The 22441-nt window shown below is 43.0% G+C and overlaps 1 protein-coding gene across 9 annotated transcripts in view; it reads left to right on the top strand.

Annotated features, from left to right (window-relative positions):
- The window catches only part of slc23a2 (solute carrier family 23 member 2), a 69619-nt gene that overhangs the window by 38866 nt on the left and 8312 nt on the right, over positions 1-22441 (top strand). For 4 of the 9 annotated variants that reach the window (XR_004552744.2, XM_034090320.2, XM_034090318.2 and 1 more), the window contains 9 exons: positions 8372-8420; positions 10382-10590; positions 13991-14089; positions 15085-15201; positions 16942-17099; positions 19311-19402; positions 19706-19773; positions 20945-21126; positions 21948-22068. Coding sequence is in view for 8 of the 9 variants with exons in the window: in XM_034090320.2 (XP_033946211.1) it covers positions 8372-8420; positions 10382-10590; positions 13991-14089; positions 15085-15201; positions 16942-17099; positions 19311-19402; positions 19706-19773; positions 20945-21126; positions 21948-22068 (1095 nt within the window). In the remaining variant the exon portion in view is untranslated. The remainder of the gene's footprint in view (positions 1-8371; positions 8421-10381; positions 10591-13990; positions 14090-15084; positions 15202-16941; positions 17100-19310; positions 19403-19705; positions 19774-20944; positions 21127-21947; positions 22069-22441) is intronic. The other 5 variants (XM_034090321.1, XM_034090324.2, XM_034090322.1 and 2 more) reach the window with 3 other exon arrangements.

Consider the following 22441-nt stretch of genomic DNA (forward strand, 5'->3'; position numbering starts at 1 on the left):
ATTGGTGGCGAAACACTTCAGCAATGGCGCGGGGTAAGCGGAGGTGAGCAGAAGAGGTGGGGAGAGGCGGGGCTATTGCGCAATCACTATCAGTGATCTGAAAATGTTTGGATAGGGTGCACAAACGGAGACGTTTGACCCCCCAGAGAGTTGCGTATGCCGTTCTATCCACCTTGGGACCCGTAATCGTTTCCTCAGTCGTTTAGTGCCATATTCGGTCGTCCTCGTGTGGCCGAATGGTCTATATGACACTAAACAGTAACGCAAACGGCCGTTTTTGTCCTCGTGTGGCTGGGGCTTAAGAGACACACTCTTATCTCCATTCACCTCCACTGCACTGACTGTTTGTTGACCAATGTAAACATGCCCTTGCTTGCTTTTTACAATCCACCCTTTACCCCCCTCCGACACACACACAGACACACACACACACACACACACACACACACACACACACACACACACACACACACTGTACACACATCCTCATTTTAGCCAATGTAAAGGTACTAAAATATTATATGTTCAAATTGTTTCGCAACAGTTGTGAAACAATTTGTGATTTATAGGATTTGTTAATCTGCTTACTAAACTTAACAGGAGGGAAACTGGCCCAGCTTTCCTCAGTTGGAATCTTTCAGCAGACACCACACGGCTGTATTGTTCGCCGTGAAACATTCCAGCGTATTATTCACAGCTAACAATGATAAGCATTAGCGTTCTTCTGTTATTTCCTGTAGTCAGTTGTAACTTTCCATCACACCTGGTCCTATTCAGTCGGCTTTGATGATAGTCGCACTTAAGGGATGATTTTGTCAGTTGTTAATGTGATGACTCAGAAGTTTACAATTGTTCTTCTTTGCTTGTTCAGTCAGTGGCAGTGGCTAAACATCTTTTAGCTGTAGCTTGAATTGAATTGGCCATTATTCTAATAATGGAAACATTTCTCCTCTTTGTTCCTGCTGTTCAAGTGTGATGATTTTGTGCTACTTGTATTTTACGTCATTGTAAACTTAACATCTTTGATCCGCCAAAGTCAGCAACATGAAGACATCATAATAAATGTATCGTGGCCATGTTATCGGCATTTTTTTCACTGTCAGAACTTAGTCCTTTTCAATGGACTATGTGCTGACTTTTTTTGTGAGATTGTAGAAATTCCACAAACTCTCACATTACTCCAAACCAGGGGTGTCAAACTTAAATACACAGTGGGTCAAAATAAAAAAATCGGTACTAGTCGAGGGCCGGACTGGTTCAATGTTTATTGCAAAACGTATTGAAATGAACTTATTGCACATATTAAACCTGGAACTAACAAAGCTTAAATGATTGCCTATAAAAACAACATTAATCATTAAATAATCAGTTGCATTCATTTCTTATGGCTCTATCTGCAGCTTTTCCGGAGTCATTTCTTATGATTACATTTTTCCACAGGCCAACAACAGCTTCAAAAAAACAATTCCCCTCAAAGAAAAAAACAAACATGCACTGTTGTCGTGAGAAAGAAAGTGCAAAAGGGAACATCCTTTGAAACTCAGTTTGCTGCTCGGTGATGCACACTAAGCCAGATACTTGGCATCTCATCATGGGTGCAAATTCATCAATGTCTGGGGTCAGGCTCTGAGCTGAGGAAACCCTCAGGATTGAGTGAAGGTGTGCGTGCAATATACCGGCGGGCCAGATCTAATAGTAATTAGAAATGATCCTGCGGGCCGAAATTCAATTCACCAAGGGCCAAATCCTGCGGGCCTTGAGTTTGACATGCAGTTTAGAATGTGTGTGAACTTTAGACTGACATCTGGATAGTATGCAGTTCATACAAGCACTTATGTAAGCACGCTCACACACACATTATGCATTAGAGATGAACACTTGCGAGGTACAAGCCTGCACATGAGCCACAGATCAGGTTACCATGGTTATAGATCCGGCCTGCTTTTTCTGGGATGATTTAAAACTACCATTGCCGTTGCCTTTGTTTCACCTCGCTCTGGTTTGTCTTCTGCGCTCTTCCTCTAAAACTCTTTTAAACACACACACACTTCTTGCTTTTTTACTTTTAAATGTTGTCTTTAACATATTGTGAAAAGTTATTTATTGTTTATGAAACTGCAGAATTCCCCTCTGTTACATTGGTTCGCTTTCAGTTCTCTCTTCTCTCATAACAGTTCCCTGTGTTTCTTGTTTTCTCCCTCGTGTGAATGTGTGTGTTTAGTCTCTTGGACAACTAGCGGAAAAGGGCTTTTGAGACAATGTCATGCTCATGGATGTATAAAGGGAACGGTCATGCTAAAGTAGCATGTCTTGCTGGTGTTAGCATATGCCTCATCTGAGTTTTTATCACACAGAGGTTGCTGGGATACTTTGTCACACTCTACATCTCACAACTGACTCAGTACTGACGCGAGGCAGCACTCGGTGTGTGAGTTCAATGCTGTGCAGTATGCAGAAATGATCTGATTGGGCCATCGTTTCTATCAAATACAACATTATGCTAGGGCTGCACTATATGTGGACAAAAGGTTGAATATAGCGAGAATTATAGTTATTGTGATAACATATAAATGTGTACTCAGTTCTGCCTTTCTGCTGTGCAGTTTGCAGTATACCTGTAAATGTTATCATTTTGATACTGGAGACAGGACTTTAAACTCTTTAAAATGTCTTAAAAAATGAATAGTGAATTGGATGGTCACCCTCAGATCTTTTTCATCACGGTTTAAAATCTTAAAAGATCATGTGACTGCTCATTTTTCTTGCCTAGGGTATGTCTTAATTTAATTATTTTCTTTAAGTGTGCCAAATTCACAAGAAACAAAAGTCACATTCTTAAAAAGCTAAATGATCTTTTATGAATGAGCCCCATTGCACATTCCTTTTTGTCTGTTTTTATAATATGAAACCACAGGAATATGTATACATAACTATAGGTTACTTACGTAACCCCAGCGTCAGAGTAACATGAAGTGAGATGTCTCACTATGGGATGCGCCTCATCGCGGAGCAAACAGAAGCATCAATCTCATTACGCCAATCCTGATTGGCTGGTAATCTTGACGTCAGCGTCAGGGAATTCACCCCCTATAAGTAGCTTACGCCACAACGCATGCGTCATTCAAAAATAAGCACCTCTTCTCGCTTCACCATAGCAATGAGGGCCGTCTGGTGAGACATCTCACTTCATGTTACTCTGAGAACTGGGGTTACGTAATTAACCTATAGTTCTCATTCATAACACTCCGTTCGATGTCTCACTATGGGATATTGTAGCTCCCGTATTGCCAGACGAGCTTATCTCGAAAATCACCGACCAACCAGAACTTAACAGGTAGAGTCCCGACTCAACAAGGTGCCCAGCACTGCTCGGGCCACGCTTGGAGCGGAGACGTCTAGCCTGTAAAAGCGGACAAAAGTGAGCGGCGAGGACCAGCTTGCCGCTGCACAGATGTTTTGGATGGAAACACCCTTGAACAAAGCCCAGGATGTAGCCAGGCCCCGAGTCGAGTGGGCCCGCAGACCCGAAGGTGCTTGCAAACTCTGACTCGTATAGGCCAAAGCAATTGCCTCCACAATCCAGTGGGAGAGCCGTTGCTTAGTAACAGGCTTGCCCTTGTGAGGGTTAGCCCAGGACACAAAGAGTTGGTCATTAAGACGAAGCTCCTTTGAACTGTCCATATATGTGTGTAAAGCCCGGACTGGACACAACAGATCCTGCTGCGGTTCCCCGGAGGAAACCAGCGGCGGAGGAAATGCCTCGATGTCAATTGGGGTACACGAACCAACCACCTTTGGTGTAAAGGCAGGGTTGGGCTTCAACAACACTCTCGTTTGCCCTGGGGCAAACTGAGTGCATGAGGGATGTACAGACAGCGCATGAATATCCCTGACCCGCTTGGCGGATGCCAGGGCCAGTAACAGCACTGTCTTGAGTGACAGATGTTTCATGTCAGCTCCTTCCAGGGGTTCAAATGGGGTCATTCTGAGCCCATTTAAAACCACTGCCAAGTCCCATAAGGGCACCAGTGACCTGGAAACAGGGAGGAGCCTGCGAGCTCCCTTCATAAAACGGCAGACCAAAGGATGTTGGCTAGCCGTCTTACCCTCAAAGCCCACATGGCATGCAGCAATAGCAGCCAGGTACACCTTGATCGTGGAGAAAGCTCTGTGTTTATCGATCAAGTCCTGTAGAAATGATAAAATCACCCCGACAGGACATTGAAAAGAGATGTGTCCTTCTTGAAGGCACCACTCCTCAAACACCCTCCACTTACAGTCATAAAGAGACCTGTTGGAGGAAGCTCTCGCACTCTGAATAGTGTTTATCACCTTCTGAGGGAGTCCCACTATATTCAGATTGTACCACTCACGGGTCAGGCCCATAGTGCCAGCGCTCTGGGCGTGGGTGAAGGATCGCCCCCCCCGCCTGAGACAATCTGTCTCTGCGTAGTGGGGGCTGCAATGGCTGCCCGCACAACAGCTGATATATCTCCGCCAGCCCGTACGTTGCGGGCTAGGGCGGAGCCAGCAGGATAAGTGTGTGGCGTTGCTCCTTCACTCTGGCCAGAGTTGGGGGTATCAGAGCCAGGGGTGGGAACGCGTACAGAAGACCCGGAGGTCAATCGTGTACGAGTGCGTCCACGCCTAACGGTGCGTTTAAATCGTGCATTAAAGAGAACAGCTGTGATTGAGCATTTTCTCTTTATGCGAACAGATTTAACGCGGCTCTGCCGTAACGCACCCACAGCGGACTCCCGATCCTTGGATGAGGAGTCCAGTCTGCATAGAGTGGTGCACCTCTGGACAGTAGTTCTGTCTCGAGGTGCATCACTCCTGGTACCTGTGTCGCTCTCAGAGAGAGGAGACGTCTGCCGCTCCAAGGGATCAGTTTGTGTGCCAGTGTGTATGACTGGAGACAACGCAACCTCCCTTGGCGGTTCATACACGATACTGTGGTCGTGTTGTCTGTCCTCACGAGGACATGGTGTCCTCTGAGAGAAGGCAGAAAGCGTTTTAGGGTGGGGAACACCGCTAAAAGCCCCGGGTGATTTACGTGCGCCCGCTGGAGGTCTCTGCTCCAGAGACCCCTCACTGGGCGACCTTGGTAAATACCCTATTAGTCTGTCAGACATGCGTCCGTGGTGACCACCTTCCGTGAAAGGACAGCACCCGTAGGCGCGTCCCGTACTAGAAAAGTCGGGTGCGGCCAGTGGCGTAGTGCCACTACGCATTTCATAATAACAAATACGCCGTGCCGTGGCACGCGGGTTTAGTTTTATTATGAGACCCAGGTTGAGCAGGTGCTTTACGAGGACATTTGTCTGCGTAATCTGACTCTGCTCGGCGGGTATTATAGATAAAACCCTCCTTTCTAGGAGAGAGAACCTCTCTCTCAGAATATGGGTTGAGCATCTCCCGCTGTATGCTCTTTAGAGCCAGCTGAGATGTCTCTATTTTTTGTGTTATCCAGTGTCTGAGCACTGTGGTGCCCTATTTCGACAATCCCCACCGACACAGCGCATGCGTGTGGCGGTGGTGCCCCTACGGCTCCAGCCGGCACTGCGCATGCGCGTGACGGAGGTGCCTTCACAGACCCGCCAGTAATCCGCTTTTTGAGAGATGCCGTAGCTGCTCTCAGAAGGGGAACAATTGACGGCTGTTTATTGGTTTTATTGATTTTCTTTAAATTTTTTTGAGCTGCGCCCTCAGCCTGGATGCGTCAGCGGCAAATGTTTTATAACAAAAGAATCAACCAATGTGTGACATGTGTTTGTGCAGACTTGAGGATGGTGTTTAGGCATCTCTCGAGGCGGCGGGAACACATTCACGGAGGGGAGAAGGAGGGGCTGTCACGCCGCTCGCTTCTTCTTCGACTGCTGGCCGAAATTCTGGGTTGGCTGAGCCTGAGCTGCAGCCGGAACCGGAGATTTTCTAGGCCAGCTTGCCCTTGTCTCCAGCCTGGGCTGGAGACAGCTGGTGTGTGTCAGGACTGCTGCTGCGAAGGCAGCGGCTGGACCCTTCGAGGGAGGCAGAGGTGGAGTGCCTCGTCCTCCTTCTTCTTCGTCTCACACCTCCTTTGCATGGAGGCGAGAGAGGAGCCGAAAATTCCCTCGGGAACGATGGGCATATCCAGCACATCCTCCTTTTCCCGGTCTGGGAGGTTGGTGAGGTTGAGCCATCTCGCTCTTTCCTGCACCACCATGATCCCCATTACCTTGCCCGTGGCCTGGACGGCGCAGCGTTGGACACGGAGACAAATGTCCCTGACCGCTGCCATCTCGTCCAGAGTGGCTGCCCCCGTGTTACCCGACAGGTCCTCGCAGAGCTCCGCTTGGTAAGCGGTTAGCAGCGAGGACACATTCAGGGCCCTGGCAGACAACGCTGCACCTTTGGTAGAAGGTGGGCCGCTACCAGCGGTTCCATGGGCGGCATGCGGAGCAGGCCGAGCTTCTCCATTCCGTCGCAGTCTAGGGAGGAAGCACCCTGGATTGGGACCTTGTTGCTGAAGGGCCGGTCTCTCCACGAGACCGACACCTCATCCAACATCTCCGGGAAGACCGGAAGGAGTTGCCTCTTTTTCCCCGCTGCTTGGGGAAGATGTTTTCCCTCGTAGGGGGACCTGGAGGTCTCCTTGGCCATTTCAGGCCACGGGACGTTGAGTCTGGCCGCAGTGCGTTTACACACGGCCTGCAGGTCCATGCTCAGACCGGGCGAAGCTGGTGTGCTATCGCCCGGGAGAGCAGCCCTCGCTCCAGGCTTTGCAGCCTGAGCCGATGACATGAAGGTGTCCTCTTCCTGCTCATCGGACAGGAGGAACGCCAAGGCGTCCTCTTCTTCGTCCTCCTCGTAGTCCAGCTCGAGGACATCCTCCGCGGGTGAGACCATGGTGAGGTCTAACCGGGAGCCCCAGCTTGGTAAAGCGCGGGGACCCGCGTGTCTTGCCGTCACCGGGTCCCGGGATTCCGGTTCTGTGGCCATCGCAGATAATGAGCTCCAGACCGACACGGAGAGGGGTCTTGACTGCCGGCCGGCGGGTCAGTGGACATGGGGGGTTCCTGTTCCGACAGGCTAGCTTGTCGTGCTAACCGTCGGCGGAGGCTCTTTACGGTGAAGCGGACACAATGTCCGCACGAGCCGGGGTTGTCGATAGCGCCTCGGGCGTGTTCCAGCCCGAGGCAGGACGAACAGACCTGGTGTGTGTCTGTGCCCGAGATCTTCAACCCGCAGCCGCAGAGTCGAGCCACCGAGTCCCTGACTCCTCTGGTGTGAGGGAGAGGGGCGTCCATCTTGTTCGCCTCGTGGCGTGGAGAGGGCCCGCTCTCGACAGGTAGGATGGGAGAAAAAGATGTTGCCACCTTATCCTTAATCCGGAGAAAAGGACGGTGTGGGTCTTTTATTCCCAGAGAATACTGACTGGTGTGACAGTATGCTCTTTAAATCCTTTCTTCCTCCGTGGGGAAGAGAAAATAAAAAACTTCCTCGCTACCGTGGTGTCGATAGAGAGGGAGCGAGCTAGCAGCAGGTGTGCTGCTAGCTTAAAAAATCAGACATACCTTACTTTCTCGGGGAGAGAAGGGCGAGGTCGATTTTAATACTAACTGCGTTAGTACTACCGTCTTCCTGCGAAGCAGAAGGAGTAGCCGGCGAGCGCCCGTCGACCGAAATGGGTATTTGGGTTCAGTCTGTGGACCGTTGAGCTTGTCCGGCTACTGTAGAGATGTGCTCTGAAGCGAGAAGAGGTGTTTGAATGACGCATGCGTTGTGGCGCAAGCTACTTATAGGGGGTGAATTTCCTGACGCTGACATCAAGATCACCAGCCAATCAGGATTGGCGTAATGAGATTGATGCTTCTGTTTGCTCCGCGATGAGGCGCATCCCATAGTGAGACATCGAACGGAGTGTTATGAATGAGAACTCTAAGTAAGTATTTGATCAACAGTTCTTCTTTAAATTAAACAGAACCTCTTAAATGGCATGTCTTTTTAAGTGTGAAGTTAAATTAAAGACCTATATTAGCGAGTCCATCATGACTTGGCAGTTTGCCTAGGCTTGCCTGGCTTCATGGTTTTCTTTCTGTCCTTTAACTAAAAGTACAGGCGACCTTTATACTGTATGTGGAAGACCTAATTGGAACTCTTACCGTCTCCCTAAAGCCATATTTCACCTAAGAATCTGAGTTTTAATGAACACATCAGTCATACGATACACACTAACTTTTGTTTGTGATTAAATGCTGTCTGTCAAATTAACTTATGTCTCGCCTCCTCCTCCTTCCTTTGCCTCCTCCCCCTTCTCTTCTTCTCTTTCCTTTCTTCTTCTCTTTCTTCTACCTCCTCCTTCCCCCTATCTCTTGCCCCTTCCACACAGATGCTCCCAGCCGCCCAGCTTGACAGAAGTGATGGGATGTGTCAGCTAGGTATTACACCTATCCCAACATTTTACAATTAAAACTAATTAAATTACTTTTGGAAAAAATAAATATACGGCTAGGTATCATTGCCTTTTACTTTATTGTGTGTCAATTCATCTCCAAGTCTTTATGGGCCTTTTCTTTTACCATGAACAATCAATAATTAATTAACGGAGTCAACGGTCTCGGACTAAATGTTTTCTTGAAATGTTTACATCTTGTCAGATAGTAAATAATTAAGTTAAACTAAAAGTAACAGTTACTCTTGCCGTTTGATTTTAGTTTTTTTATCAAATGGTAAGACGTTTTTTTAATTTACAGTAGATTTGGTAATGTGAGTCTTATTTTGGCCAATATACCTAAAAGACGTAATTGGTTGTAGACACAAGCACTCTGCAAACACTTTTAAAAGTATGTTAAGCACAAATGATCAGAGTATGAAAAGCAATGGATGTCATACTCCTCTCCTACCATCTAAGCAGGCGTATAATGGTAAATGAGAAAATGATGATCTAACAAACAAGCACATGGTTACTTAGTTTGTGTTTTGTGAAGCGTTTGCTTAATTTCTTAGTATGATAGATATGATATTACCTTTCATGTAATAAACTCGCTTTGCTTTGGTGCCCAGGGGTATGAAGGAAACCGGATCCATAGGTCACCTGTCAAAGAATATTTACGTAAAGGCCAAGGTCAACATCTGAAGGCCTCAGTGATCCTTTAGAACTTTCTTTTCGGTTTCAACACCTCTTCTTAATAGAACCCTGATCTTCTTGTGTCTTTGTGTGAGTCACTTTATATCAGCAATGCTCACTTAATCCAGTGTGTGGCAAAATATTTATTCCAACTTTCTCATACTTCTGTTTCTAATACGTTTGGTAACTGACAGTTAGTGATAGATTGAACAAGAGGCACTGACTGTTACAAAGAGATTGCCAGCGTCAGCCAAAGGTCAGGTGTCGGATAATGCTACATAACTTACGGTTTGTCTTACACTAAACACACACCATGAGGAATTAGACTATAGTGCTCCATCCCTTCTAGGACAAACGTACTCCTCTCCACCAAACATCCGTCCATGGTGCACTCTTTTCCAACTCCTTGCATTATTTCATCTCTCTGTGAATTAGCTTTCTCCTCCGTTCTCAAACCTGTTGTGGACATTGATTAAAACATAAACCTTGACACTTTTATTTGAAAGAGAACAAATTATTTAGCAATCATCTTTTTTTATTATTATTTAAGGATTGTTGTAGAGCGGCAACTAACAATTACTTTTAGGAGTAATTATTCTGCAGATTCATTATTTGATCATTCTGCAAATAAAAGTCTGTAAAATGTCAGTTAATACAAAAACTAAGACCATTATTAATATTTGTATGACATTAGATAAAGCAAATCCATTCATCTTCACAATTGAGAAGCTAGAACTAAAACAACTTTTGGCAATTTTGGTTAAACATACATGATTAATCAATTATCAAACTATTTGATAACATGTTTAAGTTCTACATTGATTAATTAACCACAGTAGTTAAGTTATGAGAGCTTAAACTTTTTTATAATCTACCCACCGACAAGCAACCACCAAACCGACAGGTTCTACCACCAGGAAGTAGAAAATACCTCTCTACCGCTTCTAAGACAAACTGTCATCATCTCTCTTGCCTTTCAATCATCTTCATCTATAATCACTCTGTTCATCCTTTCCATCAAACATGTGTTCTTGCTTCACTATTTGATGCGGCATATTGAGTTCTCTCTTTCCTTCATATATGGTAAATTGTTACCGTTAACATACTTTTGTCATCCAAAATAGACAGGACAAAAACAACAAGAGAGCTGACATAAGTTTCTAATCGGCAAGAAGTGCGGCCTGGCAGCCTCTCAGGATTAGAATATTAGAGCCCATAAAGAAATACATCGAGATATTAATCTCTCTGTTTGTATGTCTTTCCATTTCCAAGCAGACGAGGCAGTCCTCTGTGATGTAATCGGACTGAAGGATTCATCTACTGCATTCACACCGGAGCGAGACAAAAGAGGGACAGAGGAGGAGAAGGACACGAGGATGGGTGTGGGACAGAACACCACTTCTAAGTCCATGGACAGCAGCAGTGAGGGAGGAAAACTTGAAGAGGAGAGAAAGCATGGCACAGATTTCTACCCTATTCCGGTAATCAAACGTGTTATTTGGATGTTTATAATATTATAAAACAATAAGACAAAACCATGAACGGGTCTAGTGGCTGTACACATGCTGCGTTTTTGTGCTTAAATCCTTTGTTTCCAATGAAGATGTAGAGAAGGGCCAATGTCGCGCTGAGTTAACGCAGCAGAACACACCACATGTCGTGACGAGGAACAACCAATCGCAACTGCCGGATACATTTCCTTTCTTTAGTGAACATGGAGATAAGGTTATTATATTAGTTCAGGGTGACTCAAGAGTTTCGGATAAATAAATGTTGGCACAATCCAGCGTGGGAATCCAAAGTTTTGAACAGGCTCTAATTAAACACGTTTTTAAGACGGGTGTTGGTACCTTTTTGTTTTGTGAAAATGATAAAACAAAACCAATAAAATAAATCCAGTGAATAGAAAAACCAAAGTATATATTTTTAACTTTTTTCTGGTCTTTAATGAAAAGGCAACTTTCTCCAGAAAGACTATTAATATTGATACATTAAGCTAATTGCCTAATATTCATTTTTTAATTCCTTAAAGCTTAAATATTTTGTTCCTATTAACAATGCCTAAAAACCAGTGTGACGCCCCCTCCCTTAGTTATATGTAGGCTCTTTGTGTCATTCAGCCGATTGATTACTTTTTCCCACTTTACCGTAACCCTAACCCACAAATATGACACCTGCAAAGAGGCCATGTCTTTTTGTATTGCAGGTTTGAGCAAAGACACACTGAGCACTGCTTTCAGGACACTGAGGGCTGTCTAAATCACTAACAACGCAGTGAAGACAGGGTGCTGGCAGTTGATTTATTAGCGACTTTGCATTAGGGCCGAATATTCGGTCGTTGGCCTACTATTCGGTTTTCAATTTCGTTATTCGGATAATCGTATTTGTTCTTTTTTTTTAGGCATATATATATACAACTGCAACGAAAGTAACAAACACAATGCAATATATATATGTATATCTTTATTTAATCGTTTATTTGGCAGGGACAATGCACAGTAATGAACACTCAAAAACATTCAAATGTATCAAGCGTAATAGTGCCTGATTTAGCTTTGAGCTCATTTCCATCCGCAGTCCCTCAAAAAAATATCCCATTCAATTTCAAAGAACACAAATTGGGTTATTTACATTAACAAATAACTATAAAACAACAATACTGTAGAACAACAAAATGAATGCCTTGAATAAACCGAAATACATGCGTTGAAGCGTGCGCACCGAATATTCGCTGCTGATTACAACCCGCCCCCCCCCCGCGCGCCGAATATTCGCTGCTGATTACTACCGAATATCCGGAGCCCGAAAAATGGTATTCGGGACAGCCCTACTTTCCATACCTGCATGTCTTCGCATCTTGTCTCTCAGGCATGAAGATATTCAAACTCATATAATCTTTAAATGTAAGTTTAAATCATAATGTGTGCTGTGACACAGATGCTCTCCGGAAATACAGGAAAAGCACACACTTAATTTAATCACACAGACTTGCACACACAGTGGGCAGAACATATTCAGTGTGAGAAAAAGTTTTTAGAGAGTACTTGTCCATGGACAATTGAGTTTGGCAATTTACTTGTCCGAATACATTTTTCACTTGTCCAGAATGGACAAAAATTGGGGCCACTGGAATCTTCTTCTTCGTCATCGTATTTTACACTTTCCCACGGTTTTTACAACACCGCTAACGTAAGTGAGCGGTGAGATTTTACTGCATCACACATAGGGTTGGGTATCGTTTGGATTTTAACGATTCCGGTTCTGCTTTTCGATTCCGGTTCTTTGAGAGGGTAAAAATAAGTCCCATGACAAACTGGGAGAAAAATATATTTATGAAAACATTAAGTCAAATCTGTATTCCTATTTACAAATCACTTCATACTGTTGCATTTCTTACGGTTATTGAAAACAATTATATAAAAATAATCTCTGCATTGTTTAGTTAGTTCTAAGTGGTGCAGTTTGAGAATGTACAAAGACTCCAGCTCATTCAAAACTCTGCAGCTAGACTACTGACTAATACCAAAAGGAGGGAACACGTTAGTCCTGTTTTAGCTACTCTACACTGGCTTCCTGTAACTTTTAGAATTGATTTTAAGGTGCTTCTCTTCATATACAAAGCTCTGAATGGACAAGGACCCAGCTACATGGCTGACTCTCTAATGAACTACACACCTGCCAGAACACTGCGATCATCAGATGCAGGTCTATTAGAGGTCACCAGAAAGAGTCCTAAGAAGATCGGTGATGCAGCCTTTGTAAACTACGCCCCAAAACTGTGGAACACGTTACCCAACAATATTACGGAAGCCAATACATTATGCATTTTTAAAAGGCAGCTTAAAACCTATCTCTTTAGCAAAGTATTTGACTGATTTTACACTATTATACTGCACTATTCTCTGTGATTGACATTGCACTATTTCTCTATGTTTTATTCCCCATGTTTTTATTTTTAATTATTTGATTCCCACTTTATGCTTTGCTCTTGCTGCTTGTTTTACACTGTTGAGCTGCACCGTGCAGCGATCAGCTGATACGGAGCATAGAGAGAGCTGCAGTCCGCGGGGCTCGGCCTCGCCTCCTGTCCTCACAACTCTTATTAATCCCAGGACCGGACAATTGTTATTCGTTCCTACTCTGAACCGAGTTTTGCTTCCCAACCCGGCCACTGTGCTACACTTCCCGCCCCGCTCCCGTCTAACTGTACAGAAAGCAGCGACATGCATTTCCTTAGGAATCGACAAGCAGAACCGAAACTAACACTTCTAAACGAACAATGGCGGACACGGACAATTTGCGAATGAGTTCTGCCTTTTGTAAACGCAATGTATCAATGTGTCAATAAATCGAAGCGAAAAACGTCACTTGTCCACCGGACAAGTCAATTGAAAGATCTACTTGTCCGATATTGTAAATAACACGTCCCGGACGGTGGGACGTGTACTTTTTCGCACACTGATATTTGTTTGTAAAGTGAGAAGTTTGCATACTGCAGGAAACCAATGTTCATGTGCAGCTTGCAGCTTTTTAAGCCATAAGGTTTTTCGAGTGTCATTCATCGTTTCCCATTCTCCGGAACGCTTTGAGTAATTCTTAGCTAATAATGACACATTCACACAAATGTCTGATATGGTAAAATAATCATGTGATGATGTTTTTGACGTACAAGGATTTAATCTCCAACTCTGACTGTTTTTTTTAGTTTCTTTGTTCATTACACTTTAGAGTCGACAGCTTAGCACACAGTCGGACCCTGACACTCTTTATTTTTAATCTTTTGTTGTGGTTCTGCAGGTCTTGCAGCATTTTGTCTACACTGCCAGTATCTGCAGTCTTTCTTAATACATTGTAATTATGCATGTCTGTTTGTGTGTTAAGGTGGTGGTTAACGGCGTGGGCGGGGCCAGTGGAGACCAGGATACTGAGAACACAGAGCTGATGGCCATCTACACTAAAGATAATCAAGGAGCAGAGAAGGTAACTGGAGTTAGAAAATGAAGAAGTGAAACACACGATCCTCACATGTTTTTATTCATCCAAAGTGCTGTTTTACCCCAAAGTAACCCTCTACAGATAGTCACATGGTTCCAAAAGCCTACTTGCAATCGCACTTTCAATGGCTTTCCATTTCCTTCCTGATCTTTCCCCAACATTTTTAAGATGTAATCCCTCAGATTTCAGTCCTAGTGAGTTTATAACTTGTGGTTACTGTAGTAACATCAAGTGTGTTTTTCAGCCCACACAAACTTGAGCAGCTTTTCTTTAGAAAATGCAACAGAAAATCAGCTGGCGTGTCCGTTTACATTGAAACTAAACAAACGCACACTGTTATTAAGGGAGTCAGAGTAGCATCCCACCCAACAGCAGAGCACAACTCTCCAACAGCTCACTGTGGCTTCTCCTCCTTTATTCATGTTTTTGACGAATTATTGAAAGTGGTTAGTTTATATGTTGTATATTTCACTATTTACCTCATTCTTAGTATTTAAAGCAGGGAAAGTGGGAGGCTGTGGCTCAGTGGATAGTGTGCTGGACTTCGAATCAGGTGATAACAAGTTCGAATCCCACTGCAGTCAGCATGTCGTTGTGTCCCTGGGCAAGACACTTCACCCCAAATTGCTCCTGTGGGGATTGTCTCTGAATGTATGTAAGTCGCTTTGGATAAAAGCGTCTAACAAATGACATGTAATGGAAACACAAACACTTGCCGGCACAGATTCTCAAACAGTCTCCGTGTGACGTTCCCTCTTTTTCCCCTGTCACTGTGACTGTGCATTTTTCTTTTCTAATGGATTCATGCGTTGCATTTTTCTTATTTTTTTCTGTCACTTTCCTGTTTAGTTATACATTCATAAAAAATCAGCTAAGATGTGCTTTTTTCTCATAAACACTTGACATGAACAGGACAAATTAAACATGTTAAAAACGTTTTGAATTGACATGACATCGATCTTATTTCTTTGTGTGTGTAGAGCTCAATGTCTGAGACGTTGGAAAGCACAGACAGTGTTGACGCACGGAGGATGGATATGATCTATACCATTGAAGACACCCCACCCTGGTACCTGTGTGTGTTCTTAGGCTTACAGGTAGATCTACTGATTTAATTTATTTTTGTGTCATGGCTCATTTGCAGTGTCTAATGTCAGTCATCTACTGTATAGGCGAAGGTGTCTCACGATATGAGAGCGAAAACATGCACTCACTCGTCCTGTACAGTAAAATCAGGCTTTGTCAAATCCTTCACTGTGGTCGTACTTGTCACCTCAATGCAGTATTTTTCATCTGACTGTCAACAGTACTTATTACACAACCGGACGTCAGACACAAAAATAGTCATATGAACACAGTAATCGTCATGCTGGACGTTCAGTGTGGTAATGTTTTCACTGTGTGATCACAATGTCTAAGGGAAAGATTCACCAAGGCTAAGCCATCCTCCAAATTAGACCGTCGTACAAAACACTTAATACTGCTTTACCTGAAGACAGTTATCACATACATTAGAAGTGTACATCTGGACACAAATCCACTCATTGTAGAATATTTTGGCTTGATACTGCTCTGAATGTTCTGGCTCAAAATGCCAAAGAACATATTGGCCTGTCTGTTGAGACAGATTAGCAAAGGGTGATGGGTATATATACCGGGGCGGTGGTGGCGAAGTCGTTAGGGACTTGGCTTGGCAACTGGAAGGTCACCAGTTCAAGTCCCGACAAGACCAAGTACTACCGAGGTGTCCCTGAGCAAGGCACCGTTCCCTAACTGCTCCCCGGGCGCCGTTCAAAATGGCAGCACACTGCTCCTAACACTAGGATGGGTCAAATGCAGAGAAACAATTTCGCCACGGGGATTAATAAAGTATATCAATATCAATACCAGTTCATTTAACACTGTTACTCACCTTCATTTTTCACAACTATATGAATTGGATATAAATGTAGATAAAAATGTAGATATATCTTAATTTAAACACATTGCCCAAATATACTAATGATTCAGTGTTTTTTCAACTATGGAATATGTAACTAATACAGCCGATAACAAAAAATAAATGCAAAATTGTTAAGGAGAGAAGCATACATGTGAATCTGCCTGCTTCTTTGTTCAGTTTTTTCTTAGTTGTGCAAGATTTCTTTAGATTCAGGGGTTTCACCTACACAAGGCAGTCAGGTGGGTAAGGTGGATGAAGATTAGACTGGGAGCAGTATTATGGAGACATAGTAACAGTCATGCTGATGGCAATGAAAGAATGGTGATCAGAGGGCTATGTATTACAGGGAATTGTAAAAACAATGTAAGTGAGTCGGCCTGTTAATGCTGGTTTTCTCATAGTTAGGTTTTTTCAGGTGATTTCATCAAAAGGTGAAACTCCTTCATATTTCTCCTGATATACCAAATGAGCTGTTAAAGAACAAAACTTTTAGCAGTAAATGTTTTCCAAAATGGATGGTCCTTTTCAGGACAAAGCCCCTAAAAGATTCAAATCAAGCCAGAGGGTCACCATTGGTTCTATTAAAGTAATAAGGCAACATGTGAAGTGGTTTAAACACAGCTACACTGTATTCTCCTGGCACAATATGTGTGGCATTAATATGTTTTTAACTAAAAGGGAATCACAAGGCTATTTACAAATGGGTAGGAGTTTTCTAAATGTACCTATAAGATAAGGATCTTAAAGAAAAAAGGTTTATACTGATGATTGATGTATTTTTGGAACATGCTCTATAACTATGGTGTTTTTGTGCTGAGGATACAATCAGTGTCCGTAGGTACTGACTGTCACACCCCCACCCCCCCCCCGCTGACTGTGGCTTCTTCTCTTGCAGCACTACCTGACATGTTTCAGTGGAACCATCGCTGTGCCATTTCTCCTGGCTGATGCGATGTGCGTGGGCTTCGATCAGTGGGCCATCAGCCAGCTCATTGGGACCATCTTCTTCTGCGTGGGGATCACCACCCTGCTTCAGACTACACTGGGCTGCAGGTATACTCACATCACTGTCTCTAAATACTTAGGGAAAAGCTGTCCTAAATAACAAACACACCCCCAGGTATACAGTTTGTATGTACAGGTTTTCTACAATTCGTACATTGTATTCTGTCTTTCACTTCCTCACCTCCACCCTTTCTATTCTCTCCCCTTTCTTCTCCCTCTCATCTCTAAGAACCACTTAAAGATGAGGGTCATTGTCGACATGAAGTACCTCTTTCTCCATCCTCCCTCTACATGTCACTTTGGAGTGGGCTTAAGTGTGTTTGTGTGCACATATTTTAGTATATGCATACACGTCCTTTTATTAGTCAGATTGAATACATATTTGTATTGTAAATATCTCACATAAATAAAGCAGTGACAGTTCTCCTGTATGCATTAAATGACAATTGCAGTTCCTTGTTTTGTTCATATGACTGCAATTGTAAAAGAGTATAAAGTAAATCTCCCAAGAAGTAGCTTTTTGTTTCATAATTGAGACAACAGAGAAAACTTGTAGGTCCCCCCTCTGGTCTGCGGTCAAAATGAATTTGACCGCAGACCAGAGGGGGGACCTACAAGTTCAATGATTGCGTGACTGGACAAGCTATAATCAATTAAACACACAGTCACATGTTTTTTGTTGCACCATATTAACCAAGAAGGAAGTAGCCTGCTTGAAGCCATACCAGGAACTCTACATTTTACTCAGTTCTTCCAAGATTAATTACAATCGGTTGAATAAGCACCTGCCTGAAAATATTTCCCATAATATTCACCCCTCACATGTTCCTCCTCCCTTCTTCTGTCATGTTTCCCTCTCAGTACTTTTCCTACCTTTGATGTTTTTTGAGTCATTTTCACCCTACACAAACCCAAACAGACAGATACTCGCTTTTCTTTTTGACACCAACTCCATGTCCTCGACTGGTGCCTCCATAAATGATAAATGGTCTGCAAGCATTGTCTTATTTTGTTTTTATTCTTCATTTGTTTTCCTTTTTAGGATCCTCTGTTTTTAATGGTGCCATGCCGTCCTTTCATGTTTCAAATTAATAGTCTAGTCAAAATTGTTGCAAAAAGGTACAAATATAATGCCTTTCAGTCTCTGACACAGTATGGCTCAAAATCCAACAATGCAGGATCCCTCACTTCCCATAATGCAACTCACTAGCATTTGTTTTTAATGTTGTGTTCCATTTACACAGGAAGTCAGATATCGGAGCTGGGACTCACGCCATATCTTAGTTGCATCAAGTGCCAGTACAACAAGTCAAGAAGACGGTTACCTTTTGTTAGCATTACCAGTTGATAACCAACCCATTACGCAAAGCCAGTAGCAACATGTCTACAGATAATAGTGGAACAGTCATTTTTGTGTATGTGAAGTCGATGTGCAGCATGCTGTCATAGCAACAAACGGGACATTGTATGATCTCTGGCGGTCTTTCTCTTGGTATTTTCCTTGCTTTCTGACACGAGTCAGACTCATTGGGAACAAGCAGCTTTACAAAAGGGTTATAATTACACGCACACAACAATGGGTCCATCCCAATGTGATTTTTGTCATGTTTTATTTGAAAATACATAACATCTGGAAATCAGTTTGTAGTCGGCGGACAGGTTAAACTTCAAATAAGCAGGTGTACTAAATACTATATCTTCACTTCCTCTTTCTTAAGAACATAAATGTTCTTGATCCCTTTTTTTCAACTTATTCACAGCCTTTATAGATGTTCATTGCATTTGAACTTCTATGACCTCATAGGAGTTTTTGTATTATTCTCTATCGTTTGATCTTTTTTGATATCCCTATACTGCCACCACCGCTTATTACAGTTCATTAGAGGTCAGCCTTACTATAGAATGTTGCGGACTAGTTTCTGGATCTTTAAGACGGTTACAGCAAATATATCATGTACTTTAGTCTGTAGTGGGTATGGGGTGGTTTGAGGGTAAAGAGGAAGATAAAAGGGGAAGGAGAACATTTGTGATATCAATAATTATTCTTCCTACCCTATCATGTGATCTCACATGATCCGGACAAAAGGTCAGGGTTATTCTTACTTCACATAAGTTCATCAACTGTGTATCCCACAATGATGACTCACCTGAAATGATGTCGCCCAGTGACCCTGCTTTCTATACTTGATTTAAACACTCCTTTGTTATAAGTTTAAGTGAATATACATGTTTTTTTTAATAGTGCTTTCCTTTGTTTAGGTTGCCTTTGTTTCAGGCCAGTGCTTTTGCCTTCCTTGCACCAGCCAGAGCAATCCTGTCACTGGACAAATGGAAGTGTAATAACACAGGAGGTAACTAAAGAGTTTTGTCAATACAAATAACATCAGATTGAAATTCTTCCTTTTTAGATCTGTTTGTTGCTGGCGAAACGGATTATCGAGTTATCATTTAAAAATGTAAATAGACCAAATGGTTTGTGAGGGTAGATATGATAAAAACATATTATACATGTTATTTGATCTTTGTTTACATTGATCCCAAATGTTGTCAGCATCAAAGCTTGCAGGGACTGTAGGGAATACATACGTATATAGTGAGCTAATGAAGTTCTCCCCTTCTCTAATTATTCATCTCCCTGTCTTTTCCATCATCAGAGGTTCCACTATTCAACAGCACAGAGCTTCTGAACACAGAGCACATCTGGCACCCCAGGATACGAGAGGTGAGCGAAAGACAAATTAAAGAATTTAAAATATGTTGTTGTTCATGAGTAAAGGAAACTGAAGTCAAGAAAATATGAGAGAAAGATGTCAGTCAGCTTAATAACTCCTTATGGACATTTTTACACAACTATGGGTAAACTAGGAGAGGGCACGCTGTACAGTTCAGGATGGACTGTGTGTACTGTGTGTATGCATGACAGTGGAAATATAAGAGACAATATGCAGGTTACATTAACATCAACAGTAACTATAATAGGAGCCTGAGAAGATGGGTTCTGTTGTAGTCAGCGCTTGGTTAACTTCGTCATTTGCTAGTGATACATACGCAGATACAAATCTTCCCTCATTAATAATAATCTACTACTTGTTTTTTTTTTTACAAATAATGGTTTGGTCTATAAATTAGTGTAAAAAAACATCCCAGTTTCTCAAAGTCCAAGTCTTGAGATGTTTTGAAAAATCAAATACATTTGATTTAATATGATATAAAACGGAGAAAAGCAGGTCATCTCTGTATTTTAAAGGTTGAAAACAGTACTTTCTGCTACTTAAGCATGAATAATGACCAATTATTTTGTTATCATCAAAATTTTTTTTTTTTCTTATAACCTATATATTGTTATGTATCTCATATGGCAGAGTTTAAATGTTTGTGTGTCTGTGAAGTCAAATCTCTACGTGAGCGGATGATAAAGCGGTCTATTCTAAATATCAAGTCCCCATTCTGTATGGCTTCAGGGTGTAGTTTCCGTGAAAGAAGCTGTTAATTTGTATTAACCTTTTTCCGTTAGCGTAAGCCTTTTGAGCAATTGATTTTAATGTGACGCATGAATGAGACTTAACTCAATCCGGCCAAATACAATTGTTGAATGAGACATCAATGGTCTGAGGGCAGGATGTGATAAAAAGTGAGCGGAGTGAACACAAAGAAGGATTAAGACAGGACTAACAGGATTTTGATTCTGTAACCTCATCTCCTCCAACCAAGAAAACAATGGCTCCTTAAATGTGATTTCCCAGGATTTCTTTAAGGATTTCTTTTTTTGGGTTACACTTTAATAACAAATCCAACATGCTCATTCTGATTTATTCGCTGCTTTTTGTTTTCATTAATACATTTTGTTCATAATGATGTATACATCTGTCTCTATAATTTCAATGTTCTGCCAGATCCAAGGGGCTATCATCGTGTCATCTTTGATCGAGGTGTGTATCGGAGCGCTGGGTCTGCCTGGGCTCCTGCTGAGATTCATCGGACCTCTGACCATCACCCCGACCGTGACGCTCATCGGTCTGTCTGGGTTCCAGGCTGCGGGGGAGAGGGCCGGAAAACACTGGGGCATCGCTATGCTGTAGGTTCAGACTTTACACAAAGAAATGCACATTCAGGTGTCCAAAAACGTCCTAATAGTGACCCTCATCTGGGAATATTAGTGATCCCTTTATGTGTTCAGTACATACTGAGGATACAGATGGTAGTTAGTGGAAATATTCAGGAACACACTAAATATACCGACGATCTGCTATAGTAGACAATGCTGTAGGAATGCTAAGTGTCTATAAATACATGTTGTCACCATTGGAAACCGCTGAAACTCGGCATTCCTTTCCCAATTTCAGAACTTAACTGACAGCTTTTTACATCAAAATACTTTATACTACATATTTTGAGTGTTGTCTTAAGCATTTGTACAAATATGAGTATTATATCTGCATGGTAGCCTGTAGCTCAGTGACTGATTTACAGTCAAATAAACTTTCGAGTGCTCTTCCTTTACAAAGAATATGTACAGTTAAAAATAGAGACATAAAGAAAGCGTTTGTTTTTCCTTAAGGATAGAACATACTGTATGATGTAAAGAAACAGAGGATTGATTCATGGGGGAAGATCCACTTCAAAGCTGTGATATTCACGTGTTGTGACATCAGTTCCTGCTGTTTTGCACTGTAGCCGGGGGCCTCCTCGTTTGGCTCCACAGGGAGAGGGGATATGTGCCTGTAATTGCCACTGATTTGCTTATTCACCGGCAATTAGGATAATTGATTGGCTTTGAAGCCTCTGGGGTCTGTGTTGGACGTAGATGTCTGGAACATGTTAGCACAGGATAAGCTTCCTCACAGGAGAATATTGTGTTGACTAGAGAAAATAACAAGTTCATGTTTCTGTCTGCAGGACTATCTTCTTGGTGCTGCTCTTCTCTCAATATGCCAGAAACGTTCACTTCCCTCTGCCCGTCTACAAGCACAAGAAAGGCTGGACTTTATACAGGCTGCAGGTCTTCAAAATGTTCCCTGTAAGTACATAACCCCTCCTACAGTTACATCAGGGCCGCCCCTGGCCAACTTGTGGCCCCACGCAAAGTTGTGTGATGAGGCCCTCTGTGTCGCGAGCGTCGAGGGGGGGGGGGGGGTGCTAGTGGAGCACGTGCGTGAGCGCCGAAGCCTCTGAACTGTTGCGCTTCTGATGAGGTTCCCTCCGCAAGATGAGGCCCACGCCACGAGGTGAGGCCCCACGTAGTCTGCGTGATCTGCGTGTAGGGAGGGGCGGGCCTGAGTTACATGCATACTTTAGCTTGTTGCCTCTTGACTGGTAAATGTTCACGTTAGATGAGTTTATTTATTAGCATCTTCCCCCCTTGCCCTCACTAATAACTGAGTTCCCCTCTT

This window comes from Pseudochaenichthys georgianus, chromosome 9, assembly GCF_902827115.2.
Source record: "Pseudochaenichthys georgianus chromosome 9, fPseGeo1.2, whole genome shotgun sequence".
NCBI lineage: Eukaryota > Metazoa > Chordata > Actinopteri > Perciformes > Channichthyidae > Pseudochaenichthys > Pseudochaenichthys georgianus.